General features: G+C 47.2%; 1 protein-coding gene across 17 annotated transcripts in view; it reads left to right on the top strand.

Moving 5' to 3' along the window:
* Positions 1–12418: 12418 nt before the first annotated feature.
* The window catches only part of PLEKHA7 (pleckstrin homology domain containing A7), a 260456-nt gene continuing 248296 nt past the window's right edge, over positions 12419–24578 (top strand). For 14 of the 17 annotated variants that reach the window (XR_013523322.1, XM_035264207.3, XM_035264206.3 and 11 more), the window contains exons 1-3: positions 12419–12517; positions 12624–12700; positions 12789–12846. Coding sequence is in view for 13 of the 17 variants with exons in the window: in XM_035264207.3 (XP_035120098.2) it covers positions 12432–12517; positions 12624–12700; positions 12789–12846 (221 nt within the window). In the remaining 4 variants the exon portion in view is untranslated. The remainder of the gene's footprint in view (positions 12518–12623; positions 12701–12788; positions 12847–24578) is intronic. The other 3 variants (XM_078340689.1, XM_078340686.1, XM_078340681.1) reach the window with 1 other exon arrangement.

Raw genomic sequence — 24578 nt, 5'->3', positions numbered from 1 at the left:
GGGCCACGTTTATAAGAAAAGGTGTTTGGGAGGTTTTGTTTGTTTTTTTTTTTGTTTTCTTTTGAGACGGAGTTTCACTCTTGTTACCCAGGCTGAAGTGCAGTGGTGCGATCTCAGCTCACCACAACCTCCGCCTCTTGGGTTCAAGCAATTCTCCTGCCTCAGCCTCCCAAGTAGCTGGGACTACAGGCACGCGCCACCATGCCCATCTAATTTTTGTATGTTTAGTAGAGACGGGGTTTCACCATGTTGACCAGGATGGTCTTGATCTCTTGACCTCTTGATCCACCCGCCTCGGCCTCCCAAAGTGCTGGGATTACAGGTGTGAGCCACCGCACCTGGCCTCTGAGTTTTTTTTTTTTTTTGAGACGGAGTTTCGCTCTTGTTACCCAGGCTGGAGTGCAATGACATGATCTCGGCTCACCGCAACCTCCACCTCCTGGGTTCAGGCAATTCTCCTGCCTCAGCCTCCTGAGTAGCTGGGATTACAGGCACATGCCACCATGCCCAGCTAATTTTTTGTATTTTTAGTAGAGACGGGGTTTCACCATGTTGACCAGGATGGTCTCGATCTCTTGACCTTGTGATCCACCTGCCTTGGCCTCCCAAAGTGCTGGGATTACAGGCTTGAGCCACCGTACCTGGCCTTTTTTTCTCTTTTTTTTTGCCTTACATGCTGTAAAGTGTTTTCGTGCGCTCTGCAATATATTCAAAAACAATGACCAGGACTTGTGGATTGTGTTCTGAGGATGGGTTGTGGATGCTGTGGGATGTGGGCCTAGGTGTGTAACTTTTTCCTGAATGCTCTGGAAAAAGAGGCAAAGAGATTGATATCTGCAGTTGCCAAAGCAGTATGACAAAGCACATGCTGCATGGACGTGGAGCTGTGCAGCGGTACTTTAGGGCTGCCTCAGTCTAAAACCCCTCTACCACAGGTCAGGTGTGTGGGTTTGTATTTCCCTGTGGGTGTGGGAAGCTGACTGAGTCTGGCTGGTGATATGATAACTGGGGGAGGAATTACAATAGGATGGCCTGTTAAGAAGTGTTGGCAGGTGGGGGGAAGGCGGTGTGGCTCAAGTCTGTAATCCTAGCACTCTGAGAGGCCAAGACAGGAGAATCACTTGAACTCAGGAGTTCAAGACTAGCCTAGGCTGTATAGCAAGACCTTGCCTCTTCTAAAAAAAAAATTTAAAAAATTAGCTAGATGTGGTGGTGCGTGCCTGTAGTCCCAGCTACTTGGGAAGCTGAAGCAGGAAGATCCTTCGAGCCCAGGAGATGGAAGCTGCAGCAAGCCAAGATGGCACCACTGTACTCCGGCCTAGGAGACAGAGCAAGACCCAGTCTCAAAAGCAAAACAAAACAAAACAAAAAGTATTTGAGGCTGTTAACTTTTTCTTTCCCTCCTGAAGAAGTTAGTCCAAGAGCCATTAGGAGGGTGTGGGCAAGGCAGGCATGTATTGGATGTGTGCATGTGTGCTTAGGTATGGGGAGAGGAAGAGGAGTCTTCTACACCAAAAGGAGGGTACCAAGAAGGCAGTGCAGGTGGGGAGAGTGCCCTCAGCAAGGGTGGCTCAGCTTAAGGTGTTGGTGCTCCAGTGGGATAAAGAAAGTGCCCTATCAAGGTGGAAGGCATTTGTGGGGTGGGTGTGATGACACCAGGGGTTGGAACAAGGACAGAGTAAGGAGGGGGTCCAAGTGTGTGTGGGGGAATGAAGGAAGATCAGCAGTGTGGTTGATGTGGGATGGCAGAGCCTTGAGTAAGGTAAGGAGGGCATCTGCATGAGGAGGGCACCCAGTGGAAGACTGGCTACATACGGGGAATTATCAAATGAGTAAATACATTAAGACTCATGAGAGCGAGGTCTCCCTGTTGGAGAAGCAGTTACTAGGGTACTTGTATTAGAACTGGAGGTCTTGGTGTGAACTTGCAGTTTTCAATATTTATCTACATATCTATATATAAATACTAAAATCATTATATATATAAATGGGTGTAGTGCTCTGCTGAGAAGGTCTGGAAACAGCAACACCTTAATAGCACGAGCATATTTAACACATACATCTTGGTTTCTAAACACCATTTTCCAGTGAAAGAAACAGGCTTCTTAGAGAAATGGCTGAATTTACAGCAAAGTGTAAGATGAGCCTGGAACATCTTATTGTGCCTGAAAGCAAGGAGTGACTCAATGAATGATACATAGGAGCCAGCTCCAGGGGCCCACACTGGCAAGATACGGGATGATTTGTGTATCAAAAGAAATACCCATAGTAACAGATTATACCTCATTGAATAAGAGTAAACTATGTGCACATTCAGACAGGAATAAATGAATAAATTGAATATTTGATGAGATGTAGAATATTTAAATAAAGTATCTCTTTGCAAATTATTTATTTCAAAAAGTACAAAGGGGAAATTAGTAACTTCATAGTAGAGAGGCTTGACAGGAGCCATCACAATCAAGTGATCAAAGTGAGTATCAGCAGTAATGGGCCAACCTGAAGGCATGTGTTGCCTGATAGGATGCAATGAGAACAATACAGCATCCCTTATACGTGATATTTCTGCCAAAGATGCATACACTAAATCTAATCATATGGAAACATCAGACAAACACAAAATGTGGGACATTTAACAATACAATTGGCCTATGATCTCTAAAGGTGTCAGTGTTGTAATGACCAACCAAAGACATCAGGAGCTGTTATAGAATGAAGGTTTTAGATCCAACTAAATGCATCCCATGATCCTGAACTGAATCCTCTTGCGAGAAAGGACATTGTTGGGGTAAGTGGGGAAAACTGAATAGGGTTTGAATATAAGATTTTAGTAATCCTCTCTTGAAGTTAAAAGGCAGAAGGCTCACGGGCAGGTAGCTTCTATTCTTCCAGAAAAGCCCTCTCAAATTTGAGAGCAGCAAGGTGCTACTTGTTGCTTTACCAGAGAGACCCACCTGCCTCAATCTCCCAAAGTGCTGGGATTACAGGCGTGAGCCACTTTGTCTGGCCAAGACTGTCTTACTGTGATGGTTAACTTTATGTATCAACTTGATGTATCAACATGAGTAGGCCATGGGATGCCCAAGTATTTTGTTAAACATTACCCTGGGCATTTCTCTGAGGGTGTTCTAAATGAGTTTAACATTTTAAAAAATTTTTAATTATTATTTTTTTGAGATAAGGTCTCACTGTGTTGCCCAGGCTGGCGTGCAATGGTATGATCTCAGCTCACTGCAGTCTCAATTTCCCAGGCTAAAGCAATCTTCCCACCTCAGCCTCCCAAGTAGCTGGGACTACAGGTACACGCCACATACCCAGCTAATTTTTTTGTTTTGTTTTATTTTGGGGGAGACAGGGTTTTGCCACATTGCCCAGGCTGGCCTTGAACTTCTGAGCAAAAGTAATCCACCTGCCTCCACTTCCCAAAGTGCTGGCATTATAGGCATGAGCCACCACACACCTGGCCAAGTTTAACATATAAATCAATAGACTAAAGCAGATTGATCTCCCTAATGTGCACATGTAGGGGAGGCTGATCGATCAGTTGAAAATCTGAACAGAACAAAAGGCTGAACTTCTCCCAAATAAAAGGGAATTCCTCCTGTCTGACTGCCTGCAAGCTGGGACAGGAGATTTTTTTCCTGGCCTGAGGGTGGGAATTGCACCATTGGCACTGCTGGGTCTCCAGCATGCCTACTGCAAATCTTTATCACCTTCCAGAATCCAGAATAGTATGAGCCAATTCCTGATAATGAATCTCTCAACTGGTTCTGTTTCTCTGGAGAACTCTCACAGTTTATTTTCCTGGTATCTCTCTTTGTTTACATTATCTCCCACCATGGGACTAACACAAAGTAGATGCTTAAGAGAAAGTTTTTAAATGAAAATATAAAGGAATAGGATGATTACATCACAGGCACAAAGAATAGCACAAGGATGAGGAATGAGGAAACTGTAGCTGACCTTGTGGGGTCCTTCCACTGCTCTGGGACCCATGAACAATGTCTTATGTGGATGCTGCCTGCTCCCTACCACTGTAGGACTGACAGGTGTGTATGTCTATTGCATAGTAACAGAACAATTGCACTGAGACAGCAGGGATGTAGTGGAGAATGAGTTTAATGATTGCAGGGTGACAAGTGATGAGACAGGAGAAGACCCTCAAATTTATTTTTTTGTGGAGTTTTGGGCTGGGGCTTTTAAGGGGATCATGAAGGATGAGGGGGCTGGAAGGTTGAAGACATTGACTTGGCCTTGAACTTGTGAGTAAAAGTTGGGCAAGGTGGGATAAAAAGCTCAGGATGGCCAGGCATTGTGGCTCACACCTGTAATCCCAACATTTTGGGAGGCCGAGGCAGGCGGATCACCTGAGGTTGGGAGTTCAAGACTAGCTTGACCGACATGATGAAACCCCATCTCTACAAAAAAAAAAAAGAAAGAAAGAAAAGAAAACAGAAAATCTCAGGATGTGGAAAGTGCATTCTTTGGTGCATCAGCTCTTCGTGGAGTTCTTCAGACCAGTTGAGTCAGTAGTTTTATTAGCATGTAGGACCTCAAAGAATATTTCAAAGGAAAAACTTAACATTTTATGATGTTTAAGTTGTCTGTAAAATAGATAAGGGGAGCAAACAGTCCAGGGTCTATGTGATTCCAGAACAGACATCAAACAACTGTGAGGAAGCAGGTCAGAGAACAAGTTGACTTCATGATTCATACTGAGTGGACTACAAATTCGATTTATTTTTCTTTCTCATCTAGCTTTTTAAAAATTAATTTTATAGGCCCTGCACAGTAACTGACACCTGTGATCTCAAACCTTTAGGAGGCTGAGGCAGGCAGATTGCTTGAGCTCAAGAATTCAAGACCAGCCTGGGCAACAAGCCCATCTCTTCAACAAATACAAAAGTTAGCTGGATGTGGTGGCAACCACCTGTAGACCCAACTACTCAGGATGCTAAGGCTGCAATAAGCTGCAATCTTCCTGCTGCACTCTGGCCTAGGCAACTGAGTGAGACTCTGTCTCAAAAAATTTTTTATTTTTAAATAAAATGTATAGGGATAGTTTTACAACCATCATTGCAGGTGGGAAAAGAGTAGGGCTAGCATCAAGGACTATGCTGGGAGTTCTGTGTTCAGGCTGGAGTCACCGATTGTCTTCTACCCTCAGGCTCCCATCCTCAACCCCGCTTGCTCCAGAGCAGCTCTTGTCTTCCAGCATTTAAAGCATCCACTTTGCTGGGTGTGGTGGCTCACGCCTATAATATCAGCACTTTGGGAGACTGAGGTGGGCAGATCAAAAGGTCAGGAGTTTGAGATTAGCCTGACCAACATAGTGAAACTCCATCCCTACTAAAAATACAAAAATTAGTTGGGTGTGCTGGCAGGCACCTGTTATCCCAGCTACTCTGGAGGCTGAGGCAGAATTACTTGAACCCGGGAAGCGGAGGTTGCCGTGAACCAAGATCGTGCCACTGTACTCCAGCCTGGGTGACAGAGTGTGACTCCATCTCACAAATAAATAAATAAAGCACCCACTTCTCCCAAATATGGAAAACACCCGAGGATGAGGACCACGGTGTATATACCACCAAAGTGCCAGAATGTTGTAGTGTCTACTACCAACAGATGTTCAATAAATAAGGAGATGTGGTGTGTCCAAGGTCACAGAGCTTAGAGAGAGGGCGTCCAACCCAGATGTCTGACTCAAAGGCCATGCTCTTCTATCATGCCATACTGTCTCCTTGAGAGTAAAGGATACTTCTTACAAGAGAGTATAAATTTGGTTATCTGGAAGCTGAAAATTCTTGGGCACATCTTTGGTTGACCGAATCACATTTTGATTTATCTCTGAACATGGGCTATTTTGCACTTAAGTTGATGGCTTAGTGCCATGTACATCAGGAGCATCTAGTGTAAAATAAAGTCTTTCACAAGGCCAGTCAAGGAAAAGAGCCTCTGTACAAAAAGCTCATATTATCACAGTTGGTGGTGGTTTGCTCTGAGATAATTAGGTTGGAAATGGTCCTGGACGGGTGTTGGGGTCTGGTCTACATTACATAACTGGCCACATGATATTTGATCTTTAATGTTTCATTGTTAAAGAATGTTTCTATTTGTCTAAGAGAGACACTCTCAAAAGAAACATTTGGCTATTTGTAACTTTCTAACATTAAAAAATATTCTTTTTGAGATAATTATAGACAAAGAAATTTGCAAAGATAATAGAGAGGTCTCTGTTGACCCTTCACTTAGTTTCCCCCAATGGTTACATCTTATATAACTAGAGAACAATATCAAAACCAAGAAACTGACATTGATGCAATATATATATATATATATATATATATATATATATATATACACTTTGTTATTTTATGCAAGTGCCAATTTGTGTGTAACTATTATTGCAATCAAGATAAAGAATTATGGTCAGGTGCAGTGGCTCATTCCTGGAATCCCAATACTTTGGGAGGCCAAGGCGGGTGGATCACTTGATCCCAGGAGTTCAAGACCAGCCTGGCCAACATGGTGAAACCCTGTCTCTGCTAAAAATACAAAAAAAATTAGCCAAGCGTGGTGGTGTGTGCCTTTAATCCCAGCTACCTGGGAGGCTGAGGCATGAGAATAGCTTAAACCCTGTGGTGGAGGTTGCAATGAGCTGAGATTGTACCACTGCACTTTAGCCTGGGTGACAGAAGGAGGCTCTGTCTCAAACACACACACACACACACACACACACACACGCACAATTATTTCATCACTACAAAGATTTCTCTCATGCTATTCCTTTATAGTTACATCTTCCCACTCCCCACCATCATCCCTAATCCCTAGCAACCACTAATAATGAGTTCTCCAACTCTACACATACTAAAAAGAGAACATTATAGAATCATATGATATGTAATCTTTTCAGATTGGCTTTCCCCCCCCCAATATAATGTCTTGAGATCCATCCAAGTCATATGTATCAGTTCCTTTTTATTACTAAGTTGTATTTGATAGTATAGATATATCACAGTTGTTTACCTACTTACCTATCATAGGACATTTGCTTACTTCCAGTTTTTGCCTATTACAAGTAAAGCTGCTGTGAATAATTATGTATGAATTTTTTGTTAGTTTGTTCGTTTGTTTTTGAGATAGAGTCTCGCTCTGTTGCTAGGCTGAAGTGCAGTGGCCAGATCTCGGCTAACTGCAACCTCCAAGTCCTGAGTTCAAACAATTCTCCTGCCTTAGCCTCCCAAGTAACTGGGATTACAAGCATATGCCACCATGCCCAGCTAATTTTTGTATTTTTAGCAGAGACAGGGTTTCACCATGTTGGCCAGAATGGTCTCGATCTCTTGACCTGTCATCCGCCTACCTCAGCCTCCCAAAGTGCTGGGATTACAGGCGTGAGCCGCCACACCTGGTTTATGTACGAGTTTTTATGTGGACAAATGTTTCATTTTTTTAAATGCCTAGGAGTGTGAATGCTAGGTCATATGGTAAGTAAGTGTTTAGTTTTTGGCTAGGTGCAGTAGCTTGCAGCTGTAATCCTAGCACTTTGGGAGGCTGAGGCAGGAGAACTGCTTGCACCCAGGAGACAGAGGTTGCAGTGAGCTGAGTTTGCACTAGTGCACTCCAGTGTGGGTGACAGAGTGAGACTCTGACTCAAAAAAAATTGTACTTTTTAAAGAAACTGCCAAACTATTTTTCAGAGTGGCTGTACCATTTTACATCCCACTAGCAATGTATGAGGCATAAAGTTTCTCTGCATACTCTTTTGTCACTATTTTTTATTTTAGTTTCTAAAATAATTTTGAAAATCAGTGATAGACATTGAGTTTTATTGATTACATATTTTGGCATTTATTGAGATAATTTCAGGGTGTCTCTTATTGGACCTATTAATGAATTTTATTATTCTATCTAAATGTATATGTTTTAAATGCTAAAATCTCCTACCATTCTTTTTTTTGGGGGATGGAGTTTCGCTCTTACTGCCCCGGCTGAAGTGCAATGGTGTGATCTCAGCTCACTGCAACCTTCGCCTCCCAGGTTCAAGCAATTCTCCTGCCTCAGCATCCTGAGTAGCTGGGATTACAGGCATGCACCACCATGCCCAGCTAATTTTGTATTTTTAGTAGAGATGGGGATTCTCCATGTTGGTCAGGCTAGTCTCGAACTCCCAACCTCAGGTGATCTGCCCACCTCAGCCTCCCAAAGTGCTGGGATTACAGGCATGAGCTACTGCACTTGGCAATCTCCCACTATTCTTATTAGAGTTTCCCTCCTCAAAGGCAATCACTTTACCTGATCCTTGATAATCTAGGGACTATATCTATATATTAACAGTAGCATATCACATGCACAGTTCTGCAGCTTGCCTTTTTACTTATTATTATTTGTCATCTAGGAATTGCTTGAGATATTATTACTTTTTTTGAGACAGTATCTTGCTCTGTCACCCAAGATGGAGTACAGTGGCCCAATTATGGCTCACTGCAGCCTCAACTTCCAGGACTCTGGCAATCCTCCCACCTCAGCCTCCTGAGTAACTAGGACTACAGGTATGTGCCACCATGCCCAACTAATTTATCTTTTGTAGAGATGGAGTTTTGCCCCGTTGTCCAAGCTGGTCTTGAATTCCTGGATGCAAGCCATCCTCACGTCTCAGCCTCCCTAACTGCTGGGATTATACAGGTGTAAGCCACTGCACCCAGCCCACTTAATATCTCACAGACCATTCTGTATCAGTACCTGAGGATCTATCTCAGTCTTTTTAACAGCTGCATAGCATTCTACTGAGGAATGTGCCAGTTTAATCAACCAGTTCATTTCTGATAGACATTAAAGTTGTTCCCAGTTCTTTGTAATTACTGACGATGCTGCAATGAACACTCTAGTATGATGGAATTTGTAGCCCATGTGAGCACTAATGTAGAATAAATTCCTGACATGAAATTGTTAGGTCAAAGACATTCAAGTTGGAATAGCTGTTGCCAAATTGCCTTCAAAGTGTCTCTATATTTTAAACTCCCATCAACAATGAACAACAATGTTCTTCTCTACAATATCTTTTCTCTCTCTTTCTTCTCTCTCTCTTTTTTTTTTTTTTGGATACCGAGTCTCACTCTACCACCCAGTCTGGAGTGCAGTGGCATCATGTCAGCTCACTGAAACGTCTGCCTCCCGGGTTCAAGTGATTCTCCTGCCTCAGCCTCCCGAGTAGCTGAGATTACAGATGTGCGTCACTACGCCCAGCTAATTTTTGTGTTTTTAGTAGAGTTGAGGTTTCACCATGCTGGCCAGGCTGGTCTCAAACTCCTGACCTCAAGTGATACATCTACCTCAGCCTCCCAAAGTGCTGCAATTACAGGCATGTGCCACCGTGTCTGGCCAATATCTTTTTTTTTTTTTTTTTTTTTGAGACGGAGTTTCGCTCATGTTACCCAGGCTGGAGTGCAATGGTGCGATTTCTGCTCACTGCAACCTCCGCCTCCTGGGTTCAGGCAATTCTCCTGCCTCAGCCTCCCGAGTAGCTGAGATTACAGATGTGCGTCACTACGCCCAGCTAATTTTTGTGTTTTTAGTAGAGTTGAGGTTTCACCATGCTGGCCAGGCTGGTCTCAAACTCCTGACCTCAAGTGATACATCTACCTCAGCCTCCCAAAGTGCTGCAATTACAGGCATGTGCCACCGTGTCTGGCCAATATCTTTTTTTTTTTTTTTTTTTTTTTGAGACGGAGTTTCGCTCATGTTACCCAGGCTGGAGTGCAATGGTGCGATTTCTGCTCACTGCAACCTCCGCCTCCTGGGTTCAGGCAATTCTCCTGCCTCAGCCTCCTGAGTAGCTGGGATTACAGGCACACGCCACCATGCCCAGCCAATTTTTTTGTATTTTTAGTAGAGATGGGGTTTTACCATGTTGACCAGGATGGTCTCGATCTCTTGACCTTGTGATCCATCTGCCTCGGCCTCCCAAAGTGCTGGGATTACAGGCTTGAGCCACCATGCCTGGCCAATATCTTTTCTAATATGTGTATCGTTTCCAATCTGACGTCTTAAAAAATAGCATTTCACCTTAATTTTAAGTTTCAATTCCATTAGGAGGTGGCTCAGTATCTTTTCATTTGCTTAAAAGCTATCCATATTACTTTTCTATTAACTGTGTGTTCATATCCTTTGCCCTTTTATTATTTAAAATCAATGTTTAGCTAGAAAATGCCACTTTCCTATTTTCATTTGCTCAACAGCTTCCTCAGAGGCAGGTGACTCCCTCAGACAAGTGTCCCCTGTCCTCCACAACCAGCTCCCTCCTCTTCTTGTTTTTTCCCCCCCCCCAAAGTGGAGTCTTGCTCTGTTGCCCAGGTTGGAGTGCAGTGGCACAATCTTGGCTCACTGCAATCTCCACCTCCTGGGTTCTACCAATTCTCCTGCCTCAGCCTCCTGAGTAGCTGGGATTATACGTGTGCGCCACCACATCTAGCTAATTTTTGTCTTTTTAATAGAGACGAGGTTTCATCATGTTGGCCAGGCTGGTTTCCAACTCCTGACCTCAAGCAATCCACCTGCCTGTGCCTCCCACAGTGCTGGGATTACAGGCGTTAGCTGGCGCCTGGCCCCAGCTCCCTCTTCTAACTCATAAATGCCTCCTTCCCCAACACCACTGTCTGTTCACCAGGAAGGGACCCTTTATGGTCTCCTCAACATCTCACACTCCTCCTCAGATTCTGTGCATGCTCTCCCATCACTCCACTCTAGGGTGCTCTCTTCTCAGTCAAACCTATCCAGTCCTTCAGGGTCCAGCCTAATTCCACCTGTCTGGGCACCTTTCTGAATAACTAGTGCTCACATTGCATACAGTCTCATGTTCAGGCGCGCCTCCTCCCTCAATCAGAGGCTATGTCCCTGGAAGGCTGTGCCTGACAGGCAGAGCCCAGCTGCCACTCTGTCCATGCTCAGTGTGGGTGTGTGTGTATGGCCAGGAGTCTGAGTGTGGAGAATGTTTCATTCACTCATCCTGCAGCTTTTTTGTTTGTTCTGAGACAGATTCTCACTGTTGCCCAGGCTGGAGTGCAGTGGCCCCATCTCGGCTCATTGCAACCTCTGCCTCCCTGGTTCAAGGGATTTGCTGCCTCAGCCTCCTGAGTAGCTGCTGGGATTACAGGTGCCCACCACACCACACTGGGCTAACTTTTGTTTTTTTTTTTTTGGTAGAGACAGGGTTTCACCATCTTGGTCAGGCTAGACTAGACTCCTGACCTCAAGTGATTCACCTGCCTCGGCCTCCTAGAGTGTTGGGATTACAGACCTGAGCCACCGTGCCCTGCCCACCCTGCAGTTAATGAATGCATAATGCATACATGAGTTAGGCACTGTTCCAGGCATTGGAGATAAGGCAGTGTATGAGGCAGATCAAGGCCCCTTCTCTCATCCAGCTGACAAGCTGGAACTATTATACAACTAACAAGACAAACACAAATAAAAATATCAATTAAATGCAAGCAAGTAATGAAACAGCCAGGGAAGGAGGGGAAGGATTTTCTTTGCAGAGGGATCCGGGAGGGGTCCCTGAGGAGATGTGACAGGAGAGGGTGCTGCCGCTGCAAAGAGCTTTGCAGGGCCCCACTAGACGCCCCGCCTGGCCGCCTGTCTTCCAGAGACGGACGTGCAGCCCAGCCCTCAACACCCCTTCTCTCTGTTACTTGACAGGAACTAAAGGCACAAGCCTGCGATCCTTGCAACCTTAGGGTTGTGTGGGGGAAACCCTGCTCCCTCCTGCTTCACATCCCAGCTGAAAACTTGGGAAACCGTAATCACGCTTGGCCTGCATTGATAGAGCAGCTACTACGTGCCAGGGTCCAGCTAAGCAATTTATGCGATTGTTACGTCTTTTAATCTTCACAACGATCCCATGTAGACTCGATTAACCTTACAGGAGAAAAGACGGAGTTTGGGAATATGGCAGGCACCTGGGTGTTAACTTGGTTCACACATAAGTGGAGTTCCCGGGTCGGGCAGTCTGCCGGTGCGGGTCTGCGGGGGTTTACTGAGCGTTCCCGGCACGCGGCGTTTTCGGAGTTGGTCGGGTCCAACCGCGGACTCCGAAGCTGCCAGGCGCGCCCGCCAGCGGCCCCCCGCCCCGCCCGGGTCTCCTGGCGTCGGGGGCAAAAGGGAGCGCCGGGGCCAGCAGGCTGGGGGCGGGGAAGGCGCGGGGACAAAGGCCGCGGGCACCGCGCTGGGCCGGCCGGTGCGGCGGCGAACTCCGGGCGTCGGGACCTGGCCGGGCAATCGCGTCCCAAGGAGCCCGCGCCTGGATGGAGCACCCCGGGGCGCCGCCGGGCCCCGAGCTGGCTGAGCCGCCGCCCCCGCCCCCGCCCCCGCCCGCGCCCCCGCCCCCTCACCCCCACCCCCACCCCGCGGAGGCTCCGCGCTCGGCGAACATGGCGGCGGCGGCGGTCGGGCGGGACACTTTACCTGAGCGCTGGTCCTACGGCGTGTGCCGGGACGGCCGCGTCTTCTTCATCAAGTGCGGCGCGGGGACGCGAGGACGCGGGGACGCGGGTGGGGGCGGGGACCAGGCGGGAACCCCGCAGGCAGTGGCGGCTCTAACAGGTGCACCTCTCTGCCCGCAGCGACCAGCTCCGCCGCACGACCTGGCTGCACCCGCGCACCGGGGAGCCCGTCAACTCCGGCCACATGATTCGCTCAGGTGGGCGCCGGGCCGGCGAGGCGGGGCGGGGGGGGGGCGCGCGCCGCTGCGGCCCAAGTTTGACCCGACTTTTCTGGCGTTTCCGCAGACCTGCCCCGCGGCTGGGAGGAGGGCTTCACCGAGGAGGGCGCCAGCTACTTCATCGAGTGAGTGAGTGGGGCCGCAGCGCTCGCACCTGCGCCCCGGGGGTCCCTCCGAGTTCCCGCCGGGCGCCCCGCCCTCCCTCTGCTCCCGCCGGCCGGAGCGCGTTAGCGCGCGCTGCGCCGCGCCTCACTCCGGGTTTTGTGTGCCGGAGTTGTGTGGCGGGCTCCGAGAGGGAGGCATTGGGGGCCGCATCGACGCTGGGGACCTGGGCGCGGGAAAGGGGCCACAGACTCTGCGCCCTGGACCTTGCGATCCGGCAGGATTCGGGAGCTGGTGTGAGGGCCGGGCACGCCTCCCCGCTGGGGTCTCCGGCTGCGCCCCGCCGGGAGAGGCGGGTGTTGGGACCTTGTTGGGCTCGTGTAGGGGGAGTAGAGCGAGGAGTTCTGTCCTGGTGTGGGCCTGCGGGGTTGGGGTGGGGAGAGGGAGAGACGGGGAACCTCGCTTAGGAGGCCTCCTTCTCCGGCCTCGGGCTTTGGGATGATCCTGGGGAGTCGGAACCGCGCCCCCGGCCTCCATCCACTGCGCGGACCTGCGGGGAGGGAGGGGGAGGGGAGTGGAACTGGTCAACCAATGGCGTTCCTTGAGCGCTCCGCGTCTCTTCGGCCAGAGCTGAACCTGGCGATCGCTGGTGCCTCTGTTTGTCCAGCTGCAACTTTTCCGCAAAAGCCCGGGAGGGTTGCCGCACCAGCCAGGTTACCCTGGGTCTGTAGGATCGGTCCATGTCAGATTGGGGGGCAGTAAGTGAAGGCGTGAGTCAGGCTCCTAAGCCGGTATAGACTTTGCTTTCCCGCTTGGGCGACAGCCTGTGTTGCAGCATGTTTCCCTCTACCTGCTGAGCTCTGAGAGGCCAAAACCTGCTTTTGACCCCTTGCCCCAGTGCCCGACAGAGAGTAGTCACTCGGTAAATGTTTGTTCACCGAATGAATGAACTAGCCAAAGGTCCGGACGGTGGTCTGACTAGTAGTGGGTGTACTTGGGGACTGTGAGTCAGAATTACTACTCTTAGTCAGTGGTGAAGCAGCCTATTTCAAGAAAACCCTGGAACCTTCTTTTCTGGTTTGAGTTCTTGCACAATAGTTGAAAATACTGATGGATGAGACTTACAGATCTGAGGACTAGAGCCTTGCTACGGTTCTGTTGCCTGCCTCGTGTGTGTATGAAGTTGGGGAGTTGGCTGGGCTGTCAGTGCGTTGCTATCAGTGGACCTCTCTGGCTCATAACTGCATCTGTTGATATTATTACAGTTTTCCTGTGCGCCACAAGATCACACATTGTTCTAGGCATTGGGAACAAAACAGGCAAGTTCTGGGTGCTCATGGAGCTTGCAGTCTAATGGGAGAGGAAAAAAGGGAATAAAAAATAAGTAAAGAAACACAAATAATATCCGATTGTAGTTACTACTGTGCAGAAAGTTAAAATAAGGTGATGTGGTATGGAGTGACTGGGTGGCTTGGTTGAACTGGGAGATCAAGGGCGTTTCTGAATAGGCAACATTTAAAGTAAAATTTGAATGACAAGAAGGAGGCATCATGTGATGAGGTGGGGTTGCAAAGCATTTTGGGAAAAGCGAACAGCCAGGGCAAGGGCTTAAGGCAGAAAATAGCTTGGACTTTAGGGAGCAGGAGGACCAGGTGGCTGGAGTGTGGTGAACAGGACGTGAGGAGAGGTCACAGGTAGGAGGGGGCAGATGTTGCAAAGCTTTGTGAGTGAGGGTGAGGAGTTATCATACTTTCTTCTAATCCCAGTGAAACACCATGGAGGCTTTTAAGCAAGGAAGTGTCATGATTTAGTTTGTGTTTAGAACCATCACTGTGAGGAGATTGGATTGTAGGTGGCCACTGCAGGGCAGGCAGGAAAGCAACTGAGGCTGTTCCCTCGTCCAGGCAGGAGTTAGCAGAGGCTTGCTTGAGGTGGTAGCGCAGGAGACATGGAGTAGTGTCACATTCAGGCTGTGTTCAGGAAGTAGGCTCTTCACACCTTCATGATGGACTGAATAAAGTCTGTGAGAGAAAGAGAAGAGGTGAAGATGACTCCTCAAGGCTTAGTGCCTGAGTGGATAGCATTCATATAGTTGAGATGAAAAGAGCCGGTTTGGGGTGGAGGAGAATCGTGAGATTTTGTTTTGCCATTTTACATTTGAGATGTGAGTATGTCAGATAATCAGATGTGTGATCTGAAGCTTGGTGGGGAGAGAGGACGGAAGAGATTCCATTTGAGTATAATAGATGTTATTTAAGGCCATGGGATTAGATGAAATCCCTTAGGAAGAGAGTACAGACAGAAGAGAGATGTTCTGAGCCTTTGGATGGTCTAAGCAGTGTTCAGAGGGGAGAGAGGTGAAGCCAGCAAGGAGACTGAGAAGGCAGGAGAAACCCCAGGAGAATGCGTGATCACAGAGGCCTTATAGGACAAAGCCTGACTAGAGTAGGTGGAAGATAAAATATGGGGTGAAGATGGGGAGTCAATCAGGCAAATCTTACAGGTAGTTTTCTTGCAAAGTGGACTCGAGACATTAGCCAGTAATGGAGAGGATGTGGTCTTGAGGGAAGGTTTTCCTTTCTTTTTTCAGTGGGAGATTGTACAGCATGTTTTGTTATGATGGGAATGACGATTGAGAGGGAAAAATTGATGCTTCGGCAAAGAGACCCAGCATTTGCCAAAGCAATGTTTCTGAGGAAGTGAGAGGGATGGGATCCACAGCCTGCATCTCACTGGCCTCACCCAGGGACAGGGCCTGTCATTATTTTGACAGGAGGAAGGGGTGCCAGTGTTCTGAAGTACCAGCTGCAGTCTTGGGCTGGTGTGTGAGGATGCATGTGGGACTCTGGAGGCTGGAGTACAGCCTTCCACACCTTTGCTGACTCTTCCATGGTAACTCATCTATGAGGTCCCTCATGATTATCTGACAGTGAGTTCCCTTGCCCAGGGCCTTGGCTGACTCCTCCCAGGCCTAGGGAAAGCAATGTGTGAGTGTTCCCTACCCTCGAAGGCAGGGCGCTGTGACAGATGGTTGTACTTCTGACCTCCTTCAATAACAATTTTTTGAGAGACTTAAGATTTTGGAAGTAATTATTCTCTTCCTCACCCACTGCCCCGACATAAAAAATGTTTTCCTGTTGTCTGATTTCTTAGTTTTGCCACAAGCATTTCTGAATGTTTGATTTTTGTGCTGAGGGCAAGAGTGTGTCCTCTAACTTGGCTCATAAAGTGAGAGGGACAAAACATCGACACGGTTGATTTTATTTTTCCTAATGGATCCTTGCACAGGAAAGTTGTGTGAGGTTTTTCAGGATGTATTCAGTTGCTCCTCATATTTAGCAGATTAAAAAGATAATAATTTCTAAAAACATTTTAAGAAACAGAATCTTCTCTGTCTCCCAGGCTGCATTGCAGTGGTACAGACATAGCTCACTGCAGTCTTGAACTCCTGAGGTCAAGTGATCCTCCCACTTCAGCCTCACAAGTAGCTTGAACTACAGATGCAGGTCACCATGCCCAGCCGGCAAATGTTTTAATATTCTGCAGAGTCCTCCTCTCCTCCTCCTCCTCCTCCTCTCCTCTCCTCTCCTCTCCTCTCCTCTCCTCTCCTCTCCTCTCCTCTCCTCTCCTCTCCTCCCCTCCCCTCCCCTCCCCTCCCTTCCCCTCCCCCCCTCCCCCTCCCCCTCCCTCTCCCCCTCCTTCTTCTTCCTTCTTCCTTCTTCCTTCTTCCTCCTTCCTCCTTCCTCCTTCCTCCTTCTTCCTTCTTCTTCCTTTTTTTTTTAGATAGCCTTGCTCTGTCACCCAGACTGGAGTGCAGTGGTACAATCTCAGCTTACTGCAACCTCTGCCTCCTGGGTTCAAATGATTCTCGTGCCTCAGTCACCCCCCTGGATTCAGGCGATTCTCCTGTCTTAGCCTCCCAAGTAGTTGGGATTACAGGCGTGTGCCACTATGCCCAGATAAATGTTTTTGTATTTTTAGTTGAGACGGAGTTTCACTGTGTTAGCCAGGTTGGTCTGGATCTCCTGACCTTGTGATGCACCCCCTTCAGCCTCCCAAAGTGCTGGGATTACAGGCATGAGCCATTGCGCCTGGCCTCAGAGTCCATTTCTTGAAGCAGAAAAGCTTGATCTTAAGCAGATGAATTTCAGTTTTGATTTCTGCACGTTTTGTTCAATTTTACATCAATGAGGGACAAAATACATAAGGAATCTACTGTTGGTTGTCCCAGTTCTAGACTGTGACGCTGATAACCCCTTTAAAAAGATTTTTTGGCTGGGTGTAGTGGCTCATGCCTGCAATTCCAGCACTTTGGGAGGCAGAGGCAAGAGGATCATTTGAAGCCAGGAGTTCAAGATCAGTCTGGGTGGCTGGGTGCGGTGGCTCATGCCTATAATCCCAGCACTTTGGGAGGCTGAGGCAGGTGGATCACGAGGTCAAGAGATCGAGACCATCCTGGTCAACAAGGTGAAACCCTGTCTCTACTAAAAATACAAAAATTAGCTGGGCTTGGTGGTGCGTGCCTGTAATGGCAGCTACTCAGGAGGATGAGGCAGGAGAATTGCTTGAACCCAGAAGGCCGAGGTTGCACTGAGCTGAGATCATGCCATTGCACTCCAGTCTGGGTAACAAGAGCGAAACTCAGTCTCAAAAAAAAAAAAAAAAAAAAAAAAAAGATCAGTCTGGGCAACATAGAGAGACCTCATCTCTACAAAAAATGAAAAAAATAGCAGTCGGATGCTCCTGTAGTTCTGGCAACTTGAGAGGCTTAAGTGTGAGGATTGCTTGAGCCCAGGAGTCTGAGGTTACCATGAACTATGATTGTGCTGCTGTACTCCAACCTGGTGACAGAGTGAGACCCTGTCCCTAAATAAATAAATAATAAAAAGACATCTTGTACTCTAGCACTTCTCTACTTTACTATGAATCCCTTAGCTGGGTAGCAGGGCATAATAGTAATTGTGATAATAGTGTCATTAAAAGAAGTAGCAATACTAGTAATAATAATTATATAACAGCCTAATCTTTTGAGTCTTTGAAAAATGCTAGAAACTGTTCTCTAATTGTGATTGATTTAATTCTCACAATAGTTTGATGGGGTAGCTACTATTACTAGTTCCATTTTCCAGACATAGACTCTTGCAGTGATCCCGGACATTCCTCTAGCAGACGGTTTTTTCTTGTCTTTTCTTATTTGATCCTTAGAACAGCCCCTGGAGGTAGGAGAGCAGGGATCATCCCCGTTCTTCAGATGATGAAACTCAGGTCCATGAAGGTTCAGTGATTTGGGTGAAGTGTTAGAACTGGGACTAGAACATAGGTCTTTGGTCCCTTATGTGATAGCCACATTATTAGTGGTGGCTCCCACCCCAGGCCATGCATCTTCAAGGAGATGCATGCCCATGTGCCATTGTTCTGAGTTAGGCTTCCCCAAGGCTCATGGGGCCAGACGCCATCTTTGCATTTTTTGGGGGACTGGGGTACCTTGGAAGGGCAGTACCCCTTGGTCTCCTATGCTGATTGGTGCTGGTACATGTCTCTGATTAATAAAAAATTGAAGACATTGATTATTATTAAGTACAATTTGGCAAACACAGCTTTTCAAACATGGGACCGATGAGGGAGAAGTTTCTAGAAGAGGCTATGGGAGGGAGAGTGTTACACTGGGCTGCTCTTCAGGGGTTTCATGGAACCTTGTGAGTTGTGTTCCCCCTACAGCAGGTGTTCAGTAGGTCACAGGCAATGAGGAGATGGCAGAGAAGAGGGGCTCAGCCACCTTGCCTGTGCCAAGGCTGTTCCTTGAAGACAGGCATCTTGTTCCCCACTTCTGAGACTTAGGCACCCAGCCAGGGCTGGGAGCTGAGTAGGCACTTGATATTTCTTGAGGAAGCAGTGTTTTAAAGAGAGCCAATGAATTTTCCAGGTATTCCAGGTCTTGGAAAACTCCTTACTGGGAAGGAGATTGGAGTGGAGGAAAATGAGCAAGATGAAAGAAGCTCAACAGCCAGGAACGGGCCTGTCAAGGCTGGTGCCTAGACCCAGGCTTCTTGGATATGGGCATTTGCTGTTGAGAACAATGCTCAAAGCGGGAAGCTGCCCAGTGGAGGTTCAAGTAGCCTTCTCTGGCGTCTTCATCTCATTTCCTTAGTGCTCTGCATCTGGGGACTGGGGTACCTGTTGGCTACTGGACCAGGCTCTCTTTCTTCTCTGGTTGCTGGGCCCTTTGCCTTCTCTGTGACTTGGCACAAGGGTACTGGCAGGAACCAGCTGATTGCACAAGACTCTTTCCAGCTTCAGGTTTCTCAGTTTTAGCTTTGGGGTTGTGTGGGGACACCCTATGTAGGTACTGTCTCCTTGTGGGTGCCTGTCCCTAAGTGAGGGCAGCTAGACTCTGGGAAAAACATTCCTGAGGCTTGGAACAAGGCTGACCTTCCTCTCCCCTAGGACCTGAAGTAGGTCCTAGGGCAGGACTGGCTACATAATTTGCAGAGCCTCAGTGTAAAATGAAAATGCAAGGTTCCTCGTTCAAGAAGAAGGAAAAAGTATTAGCTTGGTGCAAATGTAATTGTGGTTAGTGCCATTACTTTGTTTTTTTTTTAAAGAGTCTTGCCCTGTGGCCCAGGCTGGAGTGCAATGGCACAATCTGGGCTCACTGAACCTCAGCCTCCCAGGTTTAAGTTGCAACCTCCGCCTCCCAGATTCAACCTATTCTCCTGCCTCAGCCTCTTGAGTAGCTGGGATTATAGGCGCCCGCCACCATGCCCAGCTAATTTTTTGTATCTTTAGTAGAGATGGGGTTTCACCATGTTGGCCAGGCTGGTCTCGAACTCCTGACCTCATGATTTGCCCACCTTGGCCTCCTAAAGTGTTAGGATTACAGGCGTGAGCCACCACACCCAGCCCTAGTGCCATTACTTTTAATGGCAAAAACTACAATTACTTTTGCACCAACTGAATATCTTTAGGCTGGGCATGGTGGTTCACACCTGTAATCCCAACACTTTGAGAGGCCAAGGTGGGAAGATTGCTGGAGCTCAGGAGTTTGAGACCAGCCTGGCAACATGGTAAAACTCCATCCTTACAAAAATACAAAACTTAGCCAAGCGTGGTGGCACATGCCTGTAGTCCCAGCTATTAGTGAGGCTGAGGTAGGAGGATCATTTGAGCTTGGAAAGCAGAAGTTGCCAAGCTCACGCCACTGCACTCCAGCCTGGGTGACAGAAGGATCTATCTCAAAAAAAAAAAAAAAGCATCTTTAAAGATACTAAAATGATGGCTGGACATGGTGGCTCATGCCTGTAACCCCAGCACTTTGGGAGGCCGAGGCAGGTGGATCACGAGGTCAGAAGTTCAAGACCAGCCTGGCTAAGATGGTGAAACCCCGTCTCTACTAATAATACAAAAATTAGCTGAGCACAGTGGCAGGTGCCTGTAATCCCAGCGACTCAGGAGGCTGAGGCAAGAGAATTGCCTGAACCCAGGCAGCAGAGGTTGCAGTGAACTGAGATTACGGCACTGTACTCCAGCATAGAGCATAGAGTGAGACTCCATCTCAAAAAAAAAAAAATACTAAAATACAAAATTTTGTCCTTTCTTCTGTAGTCTTTCCCTTGACTTGCCACTAAGAAAAAAATTTTTTGCTATTTATAGACGTGGTGGCAGTCACCTATAATCCCAGCTACTTTGGAGGCTGAGGCAGGAGGATTGCTTGAACCCAGGAGGGGGAGGTTTCAGTGAGCCGAGATTGTGCCATTGCACTCCAGCCTGGGCAGTAAGAGTGAAACTCCATCTTTTTTTTTTTTTTTTTTTTTTTTGCTATTTAATGTCATTCTAAATAAAGAAAAATTAAGTTTAAATTATCAGCGTACATTTTATAGTTATTTCTGTACTATAGAATATAATGTTTTAAATGTGAATATCAGCGCATTTACCTCATATTCTAGGAATCACCACCACCATGTCCCACTCCAAAGTACCATAGAGCGTAAGTGCCTGTGTCCATGCCCTCCACCCCCCCCCCCCCCGCCGGGCAGTGGGGAGGAGCAGGGAGCCCAGGCAGGGCCTGGGGCTCCAGGGGGCTGGGAGTGGGCAGTTAAGAACCTGGCCCTTTGAGGCAGGGAGTGGGGGCCAGGCATGAGTCCTTCAGAGGGTTACCTCTGAAGATAATGCCAAGTATCAAGGGTGTGTGTGTTTTGTATTCAGCAACCCATTTTTCAGTCTGAAATTAAAGGGATTTGGAGAGTGAAGGATGAACTAAGTGTGACAGATGTTAAGGTGGGGATCTTGTAAGCACCAGGCCTTGCAGGCCCTCAGGAAAATCAGTGAATACTATGGCCCAGGAGGCAGCCCTTAATTACACCCTCATCCAATTGACCGTCTTCTGGGCCACCCCTAGGAAGGAGTCTGTCCTGTCTTCCTCTCCAGATAAATGTTGAACTTCGTGGTAGTGAAATTTATCTTGTAGAATGTCAAACCTGTTGGTTCACTTATTTGCATCTTTCTTTTTTCGAGACAGAGTCTCACTCTGTCACCCAGCCTGGAGTGCAACAGTGTGATCTCAGCTGACTGCAACCTCTGCCTCCTGAGTTCAAGCGATTCTCTTGCCTCAGCCTCCCGAGTAGCTGGGATTACAGGTGTGTGCCACCATGCCTGGCTAATTTTTGTATTTTTAGTAGAGACAGGGTTTCACAATGTTAGCCAGGCTGGTCTTGAACTCCTGACCTCAGGCAATCCACCTGCCTTGGGCTCCCAAAGTGCTGGGATTATAGGCATAAACCACCGTGCCCGGCCTTTTTTTTTTTTTTTTTTTTTGATACGAGAGTTTCATTCTTGTCACCCAGCCTGGAGTGTGATGACATGATCTCGGCTCACTGCAACCTCCACCACCTGGGTTCAAGTGATTCTCTTGCCTCAGCCTCCCAAGTAGCTGGGATTACAGGTGTCCACCACCATGCTGGGCTAATTTAATAGAGATGGGGTTTCACGATGTTGATTAGGCTGGTCTTGAACTCCTGACCTCAGGTTAAACATCCACCTTGGCTTCCCAAAGTGCTGGGATTACAGGCATGAGCCACCATACCCTGCCTTATTTGTTATATTTTTTATTGAGGTGTTGCTGTGAACAGCAGTCCCAGAAACTTTATTTCAAACCTGGGGGTAATAGTCTCACCAAGAATTTCTGGCAAACTAGCAGCTTACATATGGATTAAAATAGAAACTCTGAACCCTCTTATTGAAGGTTAAGAAAGGTTCTCCTAGCTTGGCAAGTTTTGGCAAAACCCCATGCTTTATATTTTACTTCCTGGTTGCATTTTCAAGGGTAAAAACTGGTTCACAGATTTAAATGTTAGGTTCTGTGGGAAAGGAATAACAGTGAGTGTTGTTTAGAAAGCAAAAGGAAGGATTAGGAACCATGATTTATACCATGGGCTCAAAACATCTCCAAAAAGAAACTTAAGAAAACCTCCTTAAGAAAAATGGTTGCAAGTTGCTTCTTAAGGCTCTTTGCCCATGAGAGGAGTGTATTTTAGAGACAGGACAGATGCTGGCTTGGGGAGAGGTGTTTCCATGTGATATGGGTGGGTGTAGGTTTCTTGTGCCTTGATGGCACCCTCTCCATTTTCTCTCTCTCTCTTTCTCTCTCTCTCTCTTTTCTGAGATGCAATTTTGCTCTGTCACCCAGGCTGGAGTGCAGTCACATGATCTTGACTCCCTGCAACCCCGCCTCCTGGGTTCAAGCAATTCTCCTGCCTCAGCCTCTTGAGTAGCTGGGATCATAGACATCTTCCACGGCGCCAGCCTCCATTCTCTTTTGATGTCTATAGGAGTAAATTTGGCACTTCCTAAATTGAGAACTTTGGAAAAAAGATTAAGAGAGTACTTTAAACAGAAATGTGCATGGGGACAGGGAGACGCCAGTTTACTTTCTGTTAAGTCTGAGGTGACAGAGGGCAGTGGGAGACTGCCTGTTGACCTTTCAGCCTCAGCATGTGGCCTACATGGTGGAGCAGTGAAGGGCCTGCTCTTGTTTTCTGTCTTCAGAGTACAGCACAGGTTTGAATGTCTTTGCTCAGTGTAAGACGGAAGCATCTCAGTAAACTGGCACGGTGTCTTAAGTAAATATTGGCAGAGGGAAAAACACGGAGGAATATGGTTATATTTGCCTGTTGTTTTTAAATGGCTGTCAAAACGTTTGCTTTTCAATTTTATGAAATGAGAAATATTCTGAGTTAATGTTTTATCGTTTACAGAGTATTTCATGAACATTCTCTGGTTTGTCTCATAATCACTTCATTTTTTTAGTGTGGGAATTTGGGCTCAGAGGGGTAAAGTGACTTCTCTAAAGTTGTTTATTGGGCTGGGCATGGTGACTCATGCTTGTAATCCTAGCACTTTGGAAGGTTGAGGCAGGCAGATCACCTGAGGTCCGGAGTTCAAGACCAGCTTGGCCAACAGGGTGAAACCCCATCTTTACTAAAAATATAAAAATGAGCCAGGTGTGGTGGTACGTGCCTGTAGTCACAGCTCCTTGGGAGGCTGAGGCAAGAGAATTGCTTTAACCCAGGAGGCAGAGGTTGCAGTGAGCCGAGATTACACTACTGCACTCCAGCCTGGGCGACAAGAGTGAAATGGCATTAAAAAAAAAGATAGAAAAAGAAAAAAAAAGTTGTGTACTCTATTAGTTCAGCTTCTCCAAAGTTCAAGGGAGAGGCCTGGAAATACTGTTCCTCATATCTAGGCTTCTCAGACTTTCCAGCCACAGGTCTAACGGCAGAAAAAAATGAAGGCCAGCTCACCTCAGAGACTGGTTGTAGGAAGTGCCATTAAGTGTTGGTTCTGTCCAAAAATTAATTGACAGACTAAAATTAATTGAGACTTTACCCTCAATTTAATTTGTTATGGAATCCTCTCTCATATCTTCATTTCAAATCAGTACTTTGGCAAGATGCATCACATTTACTGCTTTGTGTTCTAAACAGAAGTGTGCACCGGCAGAGGAAGGCCAGGTCCCCCATTAAGTCTTAGGTGGCAGAGGAGTGTGGGGAGACTGCTTGTTGGCTTTTCAGCCTCTCTGGGCCCTATGTCTGTAAACAGGATGTACAGGAGGCCTTCAGGAAAACAGCAGCAGCTGTGGTGACCTTGGATTGTCTTTCGCTTGTGTCAAGTTGTGAGTTGTGCCTGATCACTTCTCTTTCTCATCCAGCCTGCCTACACTCTCCTGGATACTGGCCTGGGCAGCAGTGTTGGCTTTTGTTGAAGCCCAAAGCACAGCTAGGCAACTTTGTCAGGCAGAAGAATGTATGAAAAGGGTTTTTGATGTGGGTGACAGCATGTATAAAGAGACAGTAGCCAGGCATGGGGACTCTGGAGTCAGACTACCTAGCCTCTAATTCTAGCTTCACCATGTACAGCTCCCTGACTGTGGCAGCTTGCCTACTCTCTTTAAGCCTTACTTCCTCACCAGTAAAATGGGGTGAAATGTGAGGATTACATGTGTTAATTGATGGAAAGCATTTAGCAAGTAGTAGTGCCACATTTACTGGCACATAGCAAATGCCCAGTAAATGTGAGTTCCTCTGCTAGACATCCACACAGCTAAGAGGTGGAGTGGAGACATGACTTCTGAGTCCTAATTGCGTTCAGTGACTGCAGAAGTCTGGTGCCCTTGAACTAGGATTGCTGGGATCAGGGGCATGCAAACTGGGAACTCAACTCAAATTTGGTTTGGACCAATAACAATGGCACAACCATTCTG

This window comes from Callithrix jacchus, chromosome 10 (assembly GCF_049354715.1).
Source record: "Callithrix jacchus isolate 240 chromosome 10, calJac240_pri, whole genome shotgun sequence".
Classification (NCBI taxonomy): Eukaryota; Metazoa; Chordata; class Mammalia; order Primates; family Cebidae; genus Callithrix; species Callithrix jacchus.
This window is presented reverse-complemented; position numbering and strand designations above follow the sequence as displayed.